Genomic DNA, 15,243 nt, shown 5'->3' with positions numbered 1-15,243 from the left:
TCATTTTTGCATCCACAGATGCTGAAATTGGAGAGCGAACCCAACCCGTGTTAAGCAGGAAGCTTGTGTAGTCTCCCGAAAGTTTCTCCCCACAGGTGCCTATTAATCACAAAGGAAAATGATAATTACGACGGAGGAATTCGCCTGAAGTCACCTTCTTCCTACGAACAAAAGCGGTGTGGCAGCAATGCGGGCCTCCTGCTGCGGCACAGGAAGTACTCAGACTCACTTTCCCAGAATGCATTGGAAAGCAGCGAGGTTAACTGAGAGGGAACCTTCACGAAGGCAAATGGAAGGAGATGAGGAACTGGCTCAGTTTCTCCAAAAGGGTCAATGTCCTGGCGCAAAGGAACCTTTGAGGGTGTATGCACTCTAAAGATATAGCACTGTTACTGGTACTGTGGGATCCTGGCTTGAAAGGTCCAGAAGAGGGTGCTAACCCTTTGGTTGCCAAAAATGGAATAAGAGCTCCTGATTCTGTATATTTCTAAGTCATTTTTCTGATTTTGAGGCTGCTGGGTAAGATGCTAATGTTCGGAGATGGATGGCGAAGGGCAGGTACAACTTTATACCGCTTCCTCAGCTTTTTATAAGCCTGTAGATTTTCACAATGAAAAGATAAAAGTTAAGAGAGAGACAGAGAGAGAGAGAGAGAGAGAGAGAGAGAGAGAGAGAGAGAGAGAGAGAGAGAGAGAAATGATTTCCCTATTCTGGAGTTCAGAGATAACAGGATCAGGACTCAAGAAAGTCCCCCTCTTCTCCTAGATCTCTTGTGATAGAAAAGGCATCGAGACATCTAAGATGTGCATTTTAATAATCAGGTCCCAGGAGGCCTTGCGACACATCATCCCATCCCAAACCTCTGTAAGGAGGCCCCTGTCGTGTGACCTTATGGCCCACTGCCCGCTGCAGTCACCCAGGACCCTGCACCATTTTACTTAATCCATTACAGAATTCATAATTATTTTTTGATTTTTTTTTTCTCTGCTCTAAGCCATACTGCTTCCTTGTCCATTGCGGTATAAGTCAAGGTGACTTACAGAAGGAAGGGGTTTATTTGACCTTAAGGTTCCAGAGGGGTAAGACTCCATTACCATCACAGTGGGGAAGGTGGTGATGGGCAAACGTGGAGGCAAGCCCAGCCGAAAGCCCACACCTCCAGCCACAAGCAGGACGCAGAGAGCAAACAGGAATCAGGGCATAGCTTACAAAACCGCAAGCCCTGCTCCAGGGACACACTTTGTCCCACAGACTGCATCTTTTAAGCATCCCCCAAACAGCAGCATCAAGTTTTCAAACATCTGAGCATCTGGAGGACACTTTCACTGAAGCCACCACAGTCCCTTTAGCTGAGACACAGTCTAGATACTGTGCTTTGTTCTGAAGACAGACTGAAAAGCCATCCACCTGGGAGCCATTTGGCATTATTATGATCAACAAGTGGCTTGAAAAAACCACCCGAGAGGAAAGGGGGCCCTGTAACCGCAAACATCTGTAGATCTTCTCACACAGCACCCCCTATTGCCGAGCCGACAGTGAGCAGCAGCAGCTGACCCGGAAGAGGGACTCAGGTGTCTCAGGGATTTGCAGTCTTCGTATGTCTCTTCCTAATCAGTTTCAGGACTGGAAGCCAGAAATGGACCTGAAAAGAAGGTGGATAGACACGGGAGTCACTGCGAATGCCTCTGCTATAACTTCTGAAAGACACAGAAATTATCCTCGTGGTCTTTCTTGGTCTTGCCTTGGCTGTAGCTGTTTCCCAGCTGTGTATGTTGTAGGGGTCTGAGCGCAGCGATGTAAGTCATGGCGTGCTGGAGGTGAAATGGAAGTCTCTCAAGAGCCTGGTGATTCCTCCGTCCACCCTTGAGGAAGGGTCTAGTGGCCTTTGTTTGTTTGTTTGTTTGTTTGTTTGTTTGTTTGTTTTTCAAAATAAGGTTCCACTGGGTAGACCTGGCTGTCCTGGATCTCGCTCTACAGACCAGGCTGGCCTCGAACTCAGAGAATTGCCTACCTCTGCCTCCCAAGTGCTGGAATCAAAGGCGTGCGCCACCACATCTATAAAGCAACTTAACTTTGTTGTGCTTGTGCCCTGACTGTGAGAGTGCTTTGAACTATTCTTTTTACCGGTTGCAGGTTTTTATTTTTCTCTCATTAATAAATAAGTCAAATAAAATCAATAATGTGTATAGGAGCCATCTCTATCTATCATCTATCTATCTATCTATCTATCTATCTATCTATCTATCTATATTTTCTATCTATCTTCTATCTATGTATCTTCTATCTATGTATCTATGTATCTATCTATGTATCTATCATCTATCTATCTATCTATCTTTTCTATCTATCATCTATCTATCTTCTATCTATGTATCTTCTATCTATGTATCTATGTATCTATCTATGTATCTATCATCTATCTATCTATCTATCTATCTATCATCTATCTATCATATATCTGTCTATCTATAGAGACATACAGATAGACTTATTAGAATGAGCAAATTATTTAAAATGGTAGCGATTTCTTTCCATGTTTTTACTTTATTTTTGGTGCAGAAAAGAAATCATTGGACATTGTTCCAAAATAGCCACTACAATAGATCTTCCCAACAGCCAACTACAACATACTTGGTTCAGTAGGGCTTCCTCAGCTGTATTGTAGCTGGCCTCCTGATGTGAAGTTGTAGAATACTTTGGAATCCTCTCTCATTTGCCTTCCAAACTCAGCCTTGGTTTACTTAGATGCATACCTCCCCCCCCCCTGACCTTACCTTTTTAAAATACAGACTCAGTTTTCTTTCAGCTTCTCCCGGTGGCTGCTTTGCTCTTTTCTTGAGGAGCTTTGCATGGAGGTATCGGATTCGCTCCCTCTCCACTCTAGGGTAGAAGGCTCCTGACACCAGAATCTTAAGCTGCATCAGCATAGAAGACAGCAATCCTAGTACTGTCAGCGCTGCAAGAATAATGCTGAGAGGGACCCAAGTCTCAGACACAGCAAGCCTTGGTTTAGAAATGCAGCTGGATTCGAACATAGATATATTAAAGGAAGAATCATGGATGACGTCTTGCGTGTCTTGCCTCTGAAATGAAAGCATAAAATAGTCCATAGATACGCCATCTTCTCTACCTTTGTCTTTCTACTCCCTTGCAACACACTATTTGCCCGCAAATATTTAGGGAGCTTTGTCTGAAGCAGCTGTCTGTCAAGTCTTCCTCTATGAGTCATGATTGGAGCAGAGGGGAAAGGGTGACTTTATAAAGGGGACAGTGTCTTCCAAGTGGATTTGTGGAGAGAATCTACGAAATAGAGTTTGTCTGCTCTATCTCTTCTCGGTGAGCCACAAGCCTGTGGAAGTGTTAGGTTCTAGAAAGGCTGAGGACTACCTTACCAACCACCGCCATATACCCGTCTTCTAATGGAACACTTGCTTCTTTACTTAGGGCACATAGAGGTGATGCGGGATGGGGAATCAGCTCAAATGGAAGAGAGCTTGGCTGGTCATAGAGTCATTCCAGTCCCAGGCACAGCCTCCAAGGCAGGACAAACTCCCCTTCCTCGGGCCACAACGTTAAAAGGCGTTCACTGAGTCATAGCATCAATCAATCCTTTGGAGTTAGGGGGACTGCTTCCTCCTTAAGCTCCGACATCCCTTTTAGGGTGACATGTTGGCCCACATCGCTGAGGGAAATCCTAAAGTCTTGTTGGAGGATGTTTTTAAAACATGGCATTTTCTGGTGTCTCTGGGTGTTTGGAAGGGGTCTGAGAAGCAACTCCTAGTTCCGCTGATGACACAGAAGACGGACGGGCGGTGACATTGAGCCACCCAGCTCAGCCACCCAAGTGGAGACTGCTTGCTGACTCAGCTCTTTTCTCATCTGACCCAGGAAAGTCATTTACTCTCTCGGTGGATTTGTTTTCTAATTTGGTAAAGCAGGAATTAATGGACCAGATCTGCCCCTGAATAAACTACCTCCCAGTGTAAATTGAACACCTTGGGGGTGACGCATTAACCTTACAGGCTGGAATACTTAGTAAGTTATTATCACCCTAATGCCGCAGAGCCCTGGGGCCAAGCAGAAGTAAATGACCTCTCAAAATAAAAAATAAAAATAACAAAACAACCCCACCCAGAGAACATTTTGCGACTTAGACCTACCACCAAACCTGGGCCCTCTGTATAAACGCCAACTCACATTTGTGCCTAAGCAGAGAGAAACGTTTGGGTAGCCGCTCTCTCCTCCCTTTATTAAAAAGACAGCCGGTCTACAATTAAATGGAGATTGCAGTCCCCAGAGCGGCGGCAGGCGCTCTTTTTAATACTATGGTAGAAACAAACACATCGATTGAGTCTGTGATGAGCAATTCTGCAATAAGAAAGCAGCGGGTGTTCGGTCTGTGGAAGGAGCTATTCAGTCGAGAAATGTAGCTGGGGATTGGCCGTTGGGAGTGGGAGCCTCTGAAAGATTGAGTCAACGTTTTCTGTATGGGCTCTGTTCAGGGCAGCGTGGAAGGCACAGTCGCTCTTTCAAAATGCCAGGAACATACACAATGAGACCCCGATGATTTAAGCCATGTTTACGTCTCTTAAGTAAACAATTTGCTGAGAGGGTGCTGCTGCATGATGGATGGAAGGCCAGCTCGCTCTGTTATCGGATTGTCCTGGAGAGCTAATGTGTCCAGCGCCTGGCCCGTGGGGTGTGCTCACACAATAGGAGCGAGGGCTGTTATCATTTATACTGCCGATCCATCCCAGCTCAAGTCGGATGGTTTCCCATAGGCTTTATCTGAAACATTTGTCTAAAGTTGTATGATAGTGGGAGAGAAATATTGACAAAACTCTGCACCAATGTTTCTCTTCCTGTCTGATTTCTCTTTCACAAATCTGCAGCAACAGAGGAGGCGAGGAGCCTTCAAGGGCATCCTGGGATAAGGGCAGGGCATTGCCAGCCACTCAAAGGATGCTAGCTGCTGGCGCAATCTCCCAGGGACTGCAGAAGAAAACTCGGGAGATGTCACAGACGCCTTGCACAGACAGACATCTGACCCAGTGGCCACCACCCAGCTGCTGTTATGTGTGGCCACAGTGGCCTCTTCCCCTGGCATATCAGCTCTGCCATGCAACTGTCGTGGTCTAGACATTATTATGTCCCTGGTACTCAGCAGTGTTTGTAGCAAGATAGAACTTACACACACACACACACACACCAGTCTAAATCAGTGAGAATTTATCGAACAGGCATGGATTTTTGATATTGGTTGAGAGAGAAATGCATGAGAGAAACAGAAGAGGAGGGAAGGGAATAACTGAGAGGGAAAAGCATCAAGACCAAGGGGAAGAGTGAGGTGGAGAGAGGCCTTTGCTTCTGGGCTTCTTATTTGGCTTAATTGGAAGCATGCCTTCCATTATCAGCCTGTTCCAACTATCTAGAGCAACGGAGAACCTTGCAATTAAGTGAACTCTTCAGGGGCAGCAGAGAGCTCAGAGTAATCAACTCTAAGAAGCTCAGGATTGGGAGGGCAAGAGCCCAGAGACTGGGTGCGCTGAAGCAGAGGAAAAGGAAGTGGATGCAGGGCTGGGGCCAGAGGATTTGAGCAACCCAGAAGCAGAGAAAGGGAGAGTAGAGTTCTACTGATAGAAATTCAACACACACACATGCACACGCACACGCACACACACACACACACACACACTATCTAACGTTATGTGGGGAAAAAAGCTAAGGTGTGCATGGGTTCAACATCCCACTCTTTAGATAGAAGTCCTTTTCTGTTGGCAAGGACTCAGGCTGCGTGAGAAAGTTCTCCAGTAGAGTCTGAAGTCTGTCTGCCCAAGTCTTGACAGCGGGAGAAAGTCAAGCCCCAAACCTGCCTTTCAGGCCCATTTACACCCCTTGAGACGCAAGCAAAATGAAACCAAAGTTTAAAACCAGAATCAAAACCTATTTCTACCCTTCAGGCTATGCTGAGTATAAGTTCCCTGAAGATAAAATGCCCTACTCCAGGAGCCTGTGATACTCCAGGAGCCTGTGATACTCCAGGAGCCTGTGATACTCCAGGAACCTGTGATACTCCAGGAGCCTGTGATACTCCGGGAGCCTGTGATACTCTGGGAACCTGTGCACTCAGGAGCCTGTGATACTCCAGGAGCCTGTGATACTCTGTCTGGGAAACAGGTTTCAGCAGAAAGATTAAGTCAGCTGCCTCGAGATAGAGAAACTGTCCCTGTGTACATGATGATGTGACCATGTGCCTGGTTTGAGAGAGACATAGAGATTTTTTTCCATGTACAGAGAGATATATGTAACGCCACCACAGGCCAAGGAATATCACTATCCAGGTAAAACCGGACCAGGCAGAGTTAAGTTCCCCTACTTTCTGGAAGGAGGAAGCCCATACCAACAGCAGGTGATTTTAGACCTCTCACTGATGAACTAGAAGAGAATAAATGTGTGTTGTTTTAAGACATGCAGCCTGTGATTCTTTGCTGCCGTAGCCACAGAAAAATAACATGGAGTCCTATTCTAGCCCTGGGACCTAATTCAGCCATACCTATCGGGCTCCCTCCGTGTGCCAGACACCCACAACCTGAGGACACTGTCAGACTTGGGAAGTCCCAGCATTTTTTGCAAGGTCCACCAATAAGACGCCCGGGAATACTGCATGGAGTACTGGGAGCCCCTACCTCTCCACGAAGTTTCAAGTGAGCCTCAAGCCCTGGCAAGCTTTGGAGATGTTTGTTCATGGAGGAAATGAGTCGGAACAGCAGAAAATCCACAGCTGCGAACAGCACCCACACATAGAGATGGGTCAGGACGGGAAGGAAAAAGAGCCCCAGGTTTTTCCTCTCTTTAGGACTCAGCCGCACAGACGGGATGATGATGTATTTCTTCCGTTCCTTCCTATTCAGAGGGAGGACACAGGGCCGCTGTTGGTGCCTCTGCTCTTCGTCAAACTGAACGAATTGCCTGGTGATGTAGACATTCTCATACTTCCGGCCACAAGGGCCCAGGAACCGCTTCATGAAGAGGCCGGTGCTGAGAAGGATGAGGAGAAGCCCGGCCAGGGCGAGAAGCTTCTGGCCCAAGGAAGACAATAGCTCTGTCATGACTACCATATGGGACAGGGCACCCAGGACTTCTCCCTTGGTGTCATTCATATGAGCCTCGAAGGTGTGGCTGGGACTAAAGAGGGAGACCACTAAAGTCTGGTTCCAAGAAAGGAGGTCATCAAATAGATTTGGTGGAGCGGCAAGGCCATAAATCCACTGAAGGGCTTCACAATATCTGGTCAAAAGTGGAACATGGATTGCAAAGCTCTTTGCCCTTAGGTTGCAAGTCATACTGTCTAGGAGACCTCTGAAGTTATAAAACATATTTTCCACATGTCCCAAGATCACCATCCCTGTGCCAGCAGCAATCAAAGCGTTCCTGCCTTCCCGGAGGCCACAGGAGAGGAAGGCAAGAAGCAGGAAACAGCGGGCATGCTTGGAACAGCACAGGAAGACACAGGTGCTCGCCCACACAGCGGCAAGCATGGCAACTGAGGGCAGGACCCAGTAGAAGGCTGCTGAGAGGAGGCTCACGGCAAGGAAGGCCACAAAGCAGCAAACTCCCAAATGTTGGATGAAGTCCATCCAGCCTGTACTTCCTGGGAATACATATGTCCGGCAAAGCCTTAGGAAGATGCTAATTCCCAGGGTCCAGAGCCTCTTCCTCCCCGTGTACCTAGAAATAAAAAACAAAAAAACAAGCCAAGTTCAGACATTGCTTAGAGGTCAGCTAGTACATATATATAATTTCTTTACCCCTCCCTGTCTGCTCCTTCTTAGTGGGAATCCCACCAGGAAGAGGGAGAAATAGCTTACATCCAGAGGTGAAGTGAGGCAGGGTGGTGGCACACGCCTTTCGTCCCAGCACTCGAGAAACAGAGGCAGGAGGATCTCTGAGTTTGAGGCCAGCCTGGTCTACAGAGCAAATTCCAGGGTTTCAGGCCCACACGTAGAAACCCTGTCTCAAAAAAACCAAAATAGCAGCTAGAGGGAGGGTGTTTCTGCATTCTTTGGCTCTACGTTGGCCTTGTGATTGATTAAGCAATTAAAGGTGCCCATCTGCCATCTTTAGGTCTGTGATCCACGTCTTCACACTCTGCACTAGCCCCACCCTCGGCAGCATTGCACCCTCCGCTGCAATGCACCCTCCGCTGCGCGTTGGTGATGTTTAACCTCACCGGGAGCTAGGAATTCCTCTTGGAGGTCATTCGTGGGTCTGTTGAGCTGTGGTCCTTCTGGACTACCCGGGGGCCGTGTTGCTTCCTTGTGCCAGTTCCTGGAGGGGCTTGTGTTCTGCAGCTCACGGTCCTCCTCCCTCCTTCTCAAAGCCAGTCAGGCTGACTCTTCCCTTTTCTGTGGCCCCCACTTCCATCTTAACCGCTTCTCTCTCATGCTGATCTTTCTGCATTTTAGGGCCACCCAGAAAGTCTAGATGATCCCCTTTCAAGACTGCATCTACAGGCTTCCTTTTACCATTTAAGGTGGTCTATTCACAGGTTCTGGGCATTAGGGCATAGACAGCTTAGGAAAATGTTTAGTCTGTCACACTAGGTTCTAGCACAGCAGCAAGATCTGTCCCTCGGGTGAACTTAAAAGGCGATGCCATTGTCAAACACGTAAGACAGCCCCCACCCACCCCGCCCCTGCAACCAGGCTCCCAGCTGGTCACATATGCTTGGAAAATAATAAATACTGTTCTGTTTTGTTTTCCACCACCAACTTTTGTCCCGGGCTGCTTGACTGTAATTACCCACTGACAAAAGCAGTAGGCCTGTATCATGGGCTCCAAGAGTTGAGACAAGCTTTAGGCTGATGGATGGGCTGCGATGTCAATAAAGTGCATTATGTAAGTGTATCTTTAACAGTCATCCATTCGTCTTCTGTGCTCTCGTTTACAGACCAGAAAGCACACAAGGGCATCCAGACTTGACTGTGGAGTTGGACCGGTACCGCTATGTTGCTGCTTCCTCTTCTGCCATCTCTACCCCATGAGTATGGGTCCCTCTGGAAACTATTCAGGGAAATTACGAATATTTTTGTCCCTAAATTAATCAGGTCTGGGATAATTAAAATTTAGGTGTTAGGAGGCTGCTACTATTCTGTTTGTTATGCATATTTAGGTCTGTGATATACTGAGAATGAGTTGGGTTCGTTTGGACTGATATAAATAAAATTGAGGTTTTTCTCTCAATTTTAACAAGTAAAAATTTTAGCCAAGTAAGTTAACTGACTTAAAATATCTAATGAACACTGTGCCATATGTATGAGGTTTAGTGGGGACACTGAGAAGTCTCTAAACTCTCTCACATATATTTGATTTCATGCAAGTATTATGGGCTAGGACTGACGGTGCTGCTTGACACTGAGAACCCTTGCGTGGCGTGGCACTTAAGCGTGGAAATGACAAATGCAGGTGGTGGCTCCGGGGCATGAACTGAACGACCAGATGTGACAATCTGATTCTCTCATGCTCAACTCCATAGCAAGGGTCATTGTCACCTGGACTAGCTTCACAGAGATGAAGATTCTAAACATGTGGGACCAGCAGGATGGCTCAGCAGGTGATGACAATTGCTTCGTAAGCCTGGTGTATTGGTCAGCTTGACACAGGCTAGTGTCTTTGGAAAGAGGGAACCTCAGCAGAGAAAATGCTCCTACCAGATTGGCCTGTGGGCAATCCTGTGCTCATTTTTCTTGATTGATAATAGGTATGGGTAGACCTATTCCATGGGAGGGGACAATGCCAGCCCTGGATGGTAGTCCTGAGATTCAGAAGATGGAAACAGACTGAACACCCAGAGGAGAAAGCCACCAAGCTGGAACACTCCTCCATGGTCTCTGCGTTAGTGCCTGTCCTGGCTTCTCCTTATGATGAACTGTAATTTGGACGTGTAAGGTGCAATAAGCCGTTTCCTCCCCACCACCTCCAATCTGCTTTTGGTCACAGTGTTTGGTCACAGTTATAGAAACCCTGACTAAGACACACGGCTACCTGAGTTTTGAGACCTGGGATTCACATAAAAGTGGATTGGCAGAAGGGTGAACTCCACAGATGTGTCCTGTGACCTCTACATATCAACACATAGTAAATACATCCCAGTCCCCCCCCCAACTTTCCCTCTCTCTCTCACAGACACTATCACACACACACACACACACACACACACACACACACACACTAATACAATAAAGTAAAACTATTTTCAATAAAGACTCCCCCAGGAGAACCCTGGTTCTTTACCACCGCAGCGTGTACCGTTTCAGAATCAGTTAGATGGAAGGTGAGTAGTGCTCACACATGGCCATATCACCAACGGGTCTGTGCTCCTGAAACTGTCCGGCGTGTCCCTACATAGGAGGGCTTGGTGGACATTGGACTCTGAGCAGAACATCCACCTCAGAGCGGGTCAGGAGCTGCGTCTCCTCAGACATGACTTCACGCACTTTCTTCTCCATTAGTCTTAGAATAACCGCAGAACTTTTGGATCCAGTCCCACGCTGAAGTGGCCCGTAAATTAACTACTAGTTGTCTATGACATCCAGGGCACTTTGCAAGAAGCCTCCACACCCCCTACCTCAAATGCACTTTGCATTTTCTGCAGAGGAAGCAGAAGCAGGAGTGGCCTTCCTGCAGAGCTGCCTGTACGGGGAATTCACACCAGGCTGTACTTAGCCCCAGGCAAGCCATCCCCTCTGCGCCCAGCCTAGATTTCACCAGTCTGGGTTAGGGGGACAGGACACACAGCTGTCTGAACTTGTTCCTACTAGAAACACACCACGTGAACTGCCAGTGTCTGCTCCAGAGCTGGCCCAAATATCACAAACCCACCTCCACCAGCTACGCATTGGTTTTTCTCTTCTTCAACCAAACAGCTGACCCCGCGAGGTTAAAATGTCTCCAACCAGCGGGTTTGTCTTGAACCAAATTAGAACACCCGGTTTCATTTGTTTTTCTAATTTCCTCTGTGAGCCCCAATTCCTCTCATCTGCTGAAATATTAATAGTGTACATTGTAGGCTCGTTTCTTCTCCTCTTGCCTTTATTCTCGTACAGCATGCTCTCAATACAGATATTCCTCCGCAAGCATGGAACAGATTTATAGGCACATTAAAATTTTAGCATTCTACAATAAAATCTAATATCAATTAAACGAGATCTATGGCTGCAATCTCATCCCGGAAGAGGCACGTGTTTACGCGACGAGAGACAGTTCCACCCTTGTCCCCCTTGTCTGTGTGCTAAGGACAGAGGGTGAGCCTAAGACACCAGCCCTTCAGGGGGAAAGACTAGAGGCGGTCTCCAGCGCACAGAGCCCTGACCTTGACCCTCCCCCCTCCAACTTCTTCCCCACCCTTGGCCCGTCATTTCTCCTAATTCAGAGGACTTTCCTGATCCTGCTTGTTGAAGCTTAAGGAGAGAAACTTCTCAAAAACACCCGACATTCCCTGGATATGGTGTGTTCTCTCAACACAACACATTCCCTTCCATAGAACACTGAGATTTTCTTCTGTTCTAGCCAAAGCCTGGATGCTCAAGTGCGTGGAGAGCTGAGCGGCAAGACGGTTGCACCGTTAACCTGGTACTAGGATGCTATGTCCTGCTAGTCTTTCTTGGGGGATCTTGATGCTCTCTTTTCCCAGTAGCAGTGAAGTCCAAAGTCTGACAAGCTATCTGCTTGTTTCTTTCTCAGGGACTTTGGAGAAAAAAACACCCTGCATGCATGTCATGGTCGGCCTGGGATGCCATGACGAAATGCCTTAGAAAGGAGCAGGAGACATTTTCCTCGCAGTCCTGGAGACTGGAGAACCCCGTTCAAGGTCTCACAACGCCAAGCCCTGGTGAAGGCTGCCTTCTCTCTGTGTGTCCTTAGGTAGCAGAGTCGGGGAGAAGTCTCTGGTTTCTCCTCCCCTTTACTCCTCCTGTCCTTCCACGGTGTGTTTTACTCCCCCACGGTGTGTTATCTCTAACCCAGTGTGAGGGCTCGCCCTCTCTTCCACAACTGCAACCAGCTACCTTCTCCTGTTCTTCTCAGGACACCGGTCACCCAGTCACACTGGCAGAGAGTGCTACCTGCAGATCCCGTTAACCTTTAACTTCCTTAGAGAGGACTTTTCCTCACGCAGCCTCACTGAGTGCACTGGGTTTGAATACTAGGATCCTATGGGGGGAAAGGGTATCTGGCTTTAAAAACAAGTTGGCTCAGTCGGGCAGACTTTGGGCTCAGCTATCAGCTTGCGTTTGACCTTCTGGAAGCTCAGCACTTCCTCCAGCCCCACTTTAGCTCACCTCCCAGCCACGCCCTAGAATTCCTAGAATCACTTCCCTCCTCCTCTGCTCCCGGGGCGAGCCTGGGTTTGCTCTGAGCTAATTTCTAGTCTGTGCATCTTAGCGTTTAGCTGAGCTCTGTTTGCTTCCCTTCCTCCGTGTTTACAGGCCTGAGTCCTTCGTCCTCCACACTTATTTTGTCAGCTTCTAAAAGCCTACTTGATCCCTTTAACCTATCATTTTTCTTCATTTTGCTTCCATTATCAATAATGCTTATTGCCTGACTCGACAGTCTCATCTCTCCAACAGAAAGAGCCTGCATCTTGCTTTTACAGCAGCAATTCCCCAGGAGTAACCACCGCTTCCTTGCTTTTATCCCTAGCCTACGGTTTGCAGCATGCCCCTAGTGGGCAAACCTTAGCTAGAGTTCACAGCAGAGTGCTAACCGGACTTCATTTCCCTCTCACGGGGTTGAGGTGATGTCCACAAGAGCCGGCGAGAAGAAACAGCCAAGAACGGGGCTATGGTGAGGACCCTGAACCAAACCAGTGCCCTGCAGAGCGGCACAGCCTGTGTAGCTAACCTGAGCCCATGTTTACCTGTTTTCATGCGGAGCTGAGCTGTTCCCATGGAAACAGGAGCATCAGTCTTTCTTATCCGCCCTGCACGTGTAGCTAGCAAACACAGCTGCCATGGTTTTCTCTGGCAGTGTGCGTGTGCGTATCTGTGTGTAATTTTCAGCGTATCAGCATGAACTGGCATGGAATTCATGAATTCCCACCCCAACACCTAGAGTCCACTCTGCCTACCTTGTCGGGAGTCAGGGACAGCCCTACTCCTGAGCACTGTCCTCTGAGCACAAATCAAACATCGGCTCGCAAGTGTATCTCCTATCTCAGTTCTGCCACAAGGCCTGGCCAGACCATGTAACAAACAGAATCATGGACTACTATTAACAACTTGCAGGTGCGCGGGCCACCCTACGAGTGCTCTAGATGGAAGATGCACACATCCCCCACACAGAAAGCCACGGCCTGCTAGAGTGAGGGAAGGGGGAAGGAATGAACACGGCCTTCCTGCTGGGAAAGGCCAGGAGCCCACCCCCTCAGGGGCTATGCCATTCTTTCTGGTCCTCTCGCAGGCAGCACTGGCCTGGTCTGCTATCTTACACTTTGCAGCTCGCTCTGACCCTGCTTCTGCACAGAGGCCAATGGCCTGAGCTCAGTCAGCCCAGATAACCTGCAGACTCCTGGCAGAACACTAACTCAAAGCTACAGTCTCTCCTGTCCTCCAGGGCACCTCCCACCAGCTCTGCCTCCGGCTTTCTTCGGGATCTGACTTGATACGAAACTCATTTGAAAAGAAATCCCCGCAAAGGAGAAAGTAAAATAACCAAATAAACAAACAAATAAATAAATAAGCGGGCACGGAGACGGGACGCCTGCTCTCTAGCTTGCAGCGACCTGCACAGACTGTGTGGCCTTTCCTGGGTCATTTCACCTCCTGGGCCCTCAGCTTGCTGAGCTGCTGCTCTCCAAGGTTCTGAGTGGTCCCTGAGTGACAGATGAATGGGAGCCACAGACGCCTGGAGCAAGCACTTCTGAGGCCGAGCTATCAAAGCCCAGCACCTGGAAGCGGGACAAAGGAGGAATGAAAGGCGGCTGCTTCCTTTTTCCTCCCTCCTTTTTAAATTCCCTCTCTTCCTTTCTTGCAAACTTATCGTTCGGCTCGGAACACGCTGTTCCCTCAGGCTGCCAAAATAGCGGGAGCCGGAGCGGCGACCTCTTCTGAGATGGAATGAATCCCGCACCGCTCTGTTTTAATCATTCCTGCCTTGGGAAAGCCAGCAACTGCCTTCTCCGGAGAAGGCGGCTTTCCTACAAGATGGGAGATTAATGAAAGCTGTGGGGTAAACAGAAGAGCACCTAGGGAACAGGGCAGTCCATCATTGTGTGCTGCAAAGCTGGGAAGCTCACTGTGGACCAGGCTGGGCCGCTCTGCCTTGGTGCCTCACCAATCAGCTCCCCACACTAAGCACAGCCAGGATACCAGGCCACCGAGCTCCACCCTTCCCAAGCCAGGTAGATCTGCACACACTGTGCCTTCAGCAGGACACCCCTGGGCAGCCTTCCCTGAGATAGCCAGGCGGCAGTCCCAAACCACTTCCTTGGGTCCTTCACACCATAGGCAGACAGCTGCCGTACACATACAGTTTACAGTACTCTCTGGTCATGGGGCTGGATTCCAGTTCACTAGCATTTTCTTTTAAAAGCAATTTTAGAAGCAAGATTATTCTGAAGGTCCACTTACATGTTTCCCTCAGGTTCTTCCACAAGCATAGAACACACCCTTCTGGACTCTCCAAGGCTTAATATAGCACAGGGAAAGGGGAACCAGACATGAAGGTGGCCACATCACCCTGAATCAATGTCTTCATTTCCCCCACAAAGTGACTAAGTATTTAATGTCACCAAGGGTAAAACTGGTGTGAAAAAACCACGGACTTCATTCTTGCAGCTTCCTCAGAAGACGTTCCAGGCATTAACTCTAGGAAACAGCGTGGTAGGACATTTTCAACACAATACTTTGTGAAGCTGGGGGCCCATTCTCTCTTCCCTATTTTCTCATTATTCACCCCAGCTGTGTGTGGGGGGGTGGCAGACTAATTTTACCCCAGCCCACTCCACAACTGGAGTCAGGCTCCTGGACGAGCCCAGGGTCTGAAGTACTAGTCAGTACCCGGCTTCAATGTAGTACCCAGCAGCGTAGACACTTCGCTCCCTAGCTAAGAGGACCATTGTTGCTTAAGGGAATTTAGGAAAACTTCCAGAACTCTTAGTGTGTGAGGATGTACAACTCCTGGTGAAATTTAAGTGTCTATGCTGCTGGGAAGGGTGTTGCTTTAAGGATTATTAACAACAATTCT

General features: G+C 48.3%; 1 protein-coding gene across 1 annotated transcript; it reads right to left on the bottom strand.

Moving 5' to 3' along the window:
• Nucleotides 1-751: 751 nt before the first annotated feature.
• On the bottom strand, nucleotides 752-14,642 carry Dcstamp (dendrocyte expressed seven transmembrane protein). Its single transcript, XM_050162259.1, has 4 exons — nucleotides 14,628-14,642; nucleotides 6,687-7,728; nucleotides 2,775-3,083; nucleotides 752-1,642 (listed from the first exon to the last, which is right to left on the bottom strand). Coding segments are annotated over exons 1-4 (1,419 nt in total). The 5' UTR covers nucleotides 14,630-14,642; the 3' UTR covers nucleotides 752-1,576.
• Between the last annotated feature and the right edge of the window lie 601 nt (nucleotides 14,643-15,243).

This window comes from Alexandromys fortis, unplaced genomic scaffold (assembly GCF_014885135.2).
Source record: "Alexandromys fortis isolate MF-2015 unplaced genomic scaffold, M_Fortis_MF-2015_v1.1 scaffold_17, whole genome shotgun sequence".
In the NCBI taxonomy this organism is placed as follows: Eukaryota; Metazoa; Chordata; class Mammalia; order Rodentia; family Cricetidae; genus Alexandromys; species Alexandromys fortis.
The sequence above is the reverse complement of the archived record's forward strand: the minus strand, read 5'-3'. Positions and strand labels throughout refer to the sequence as shown.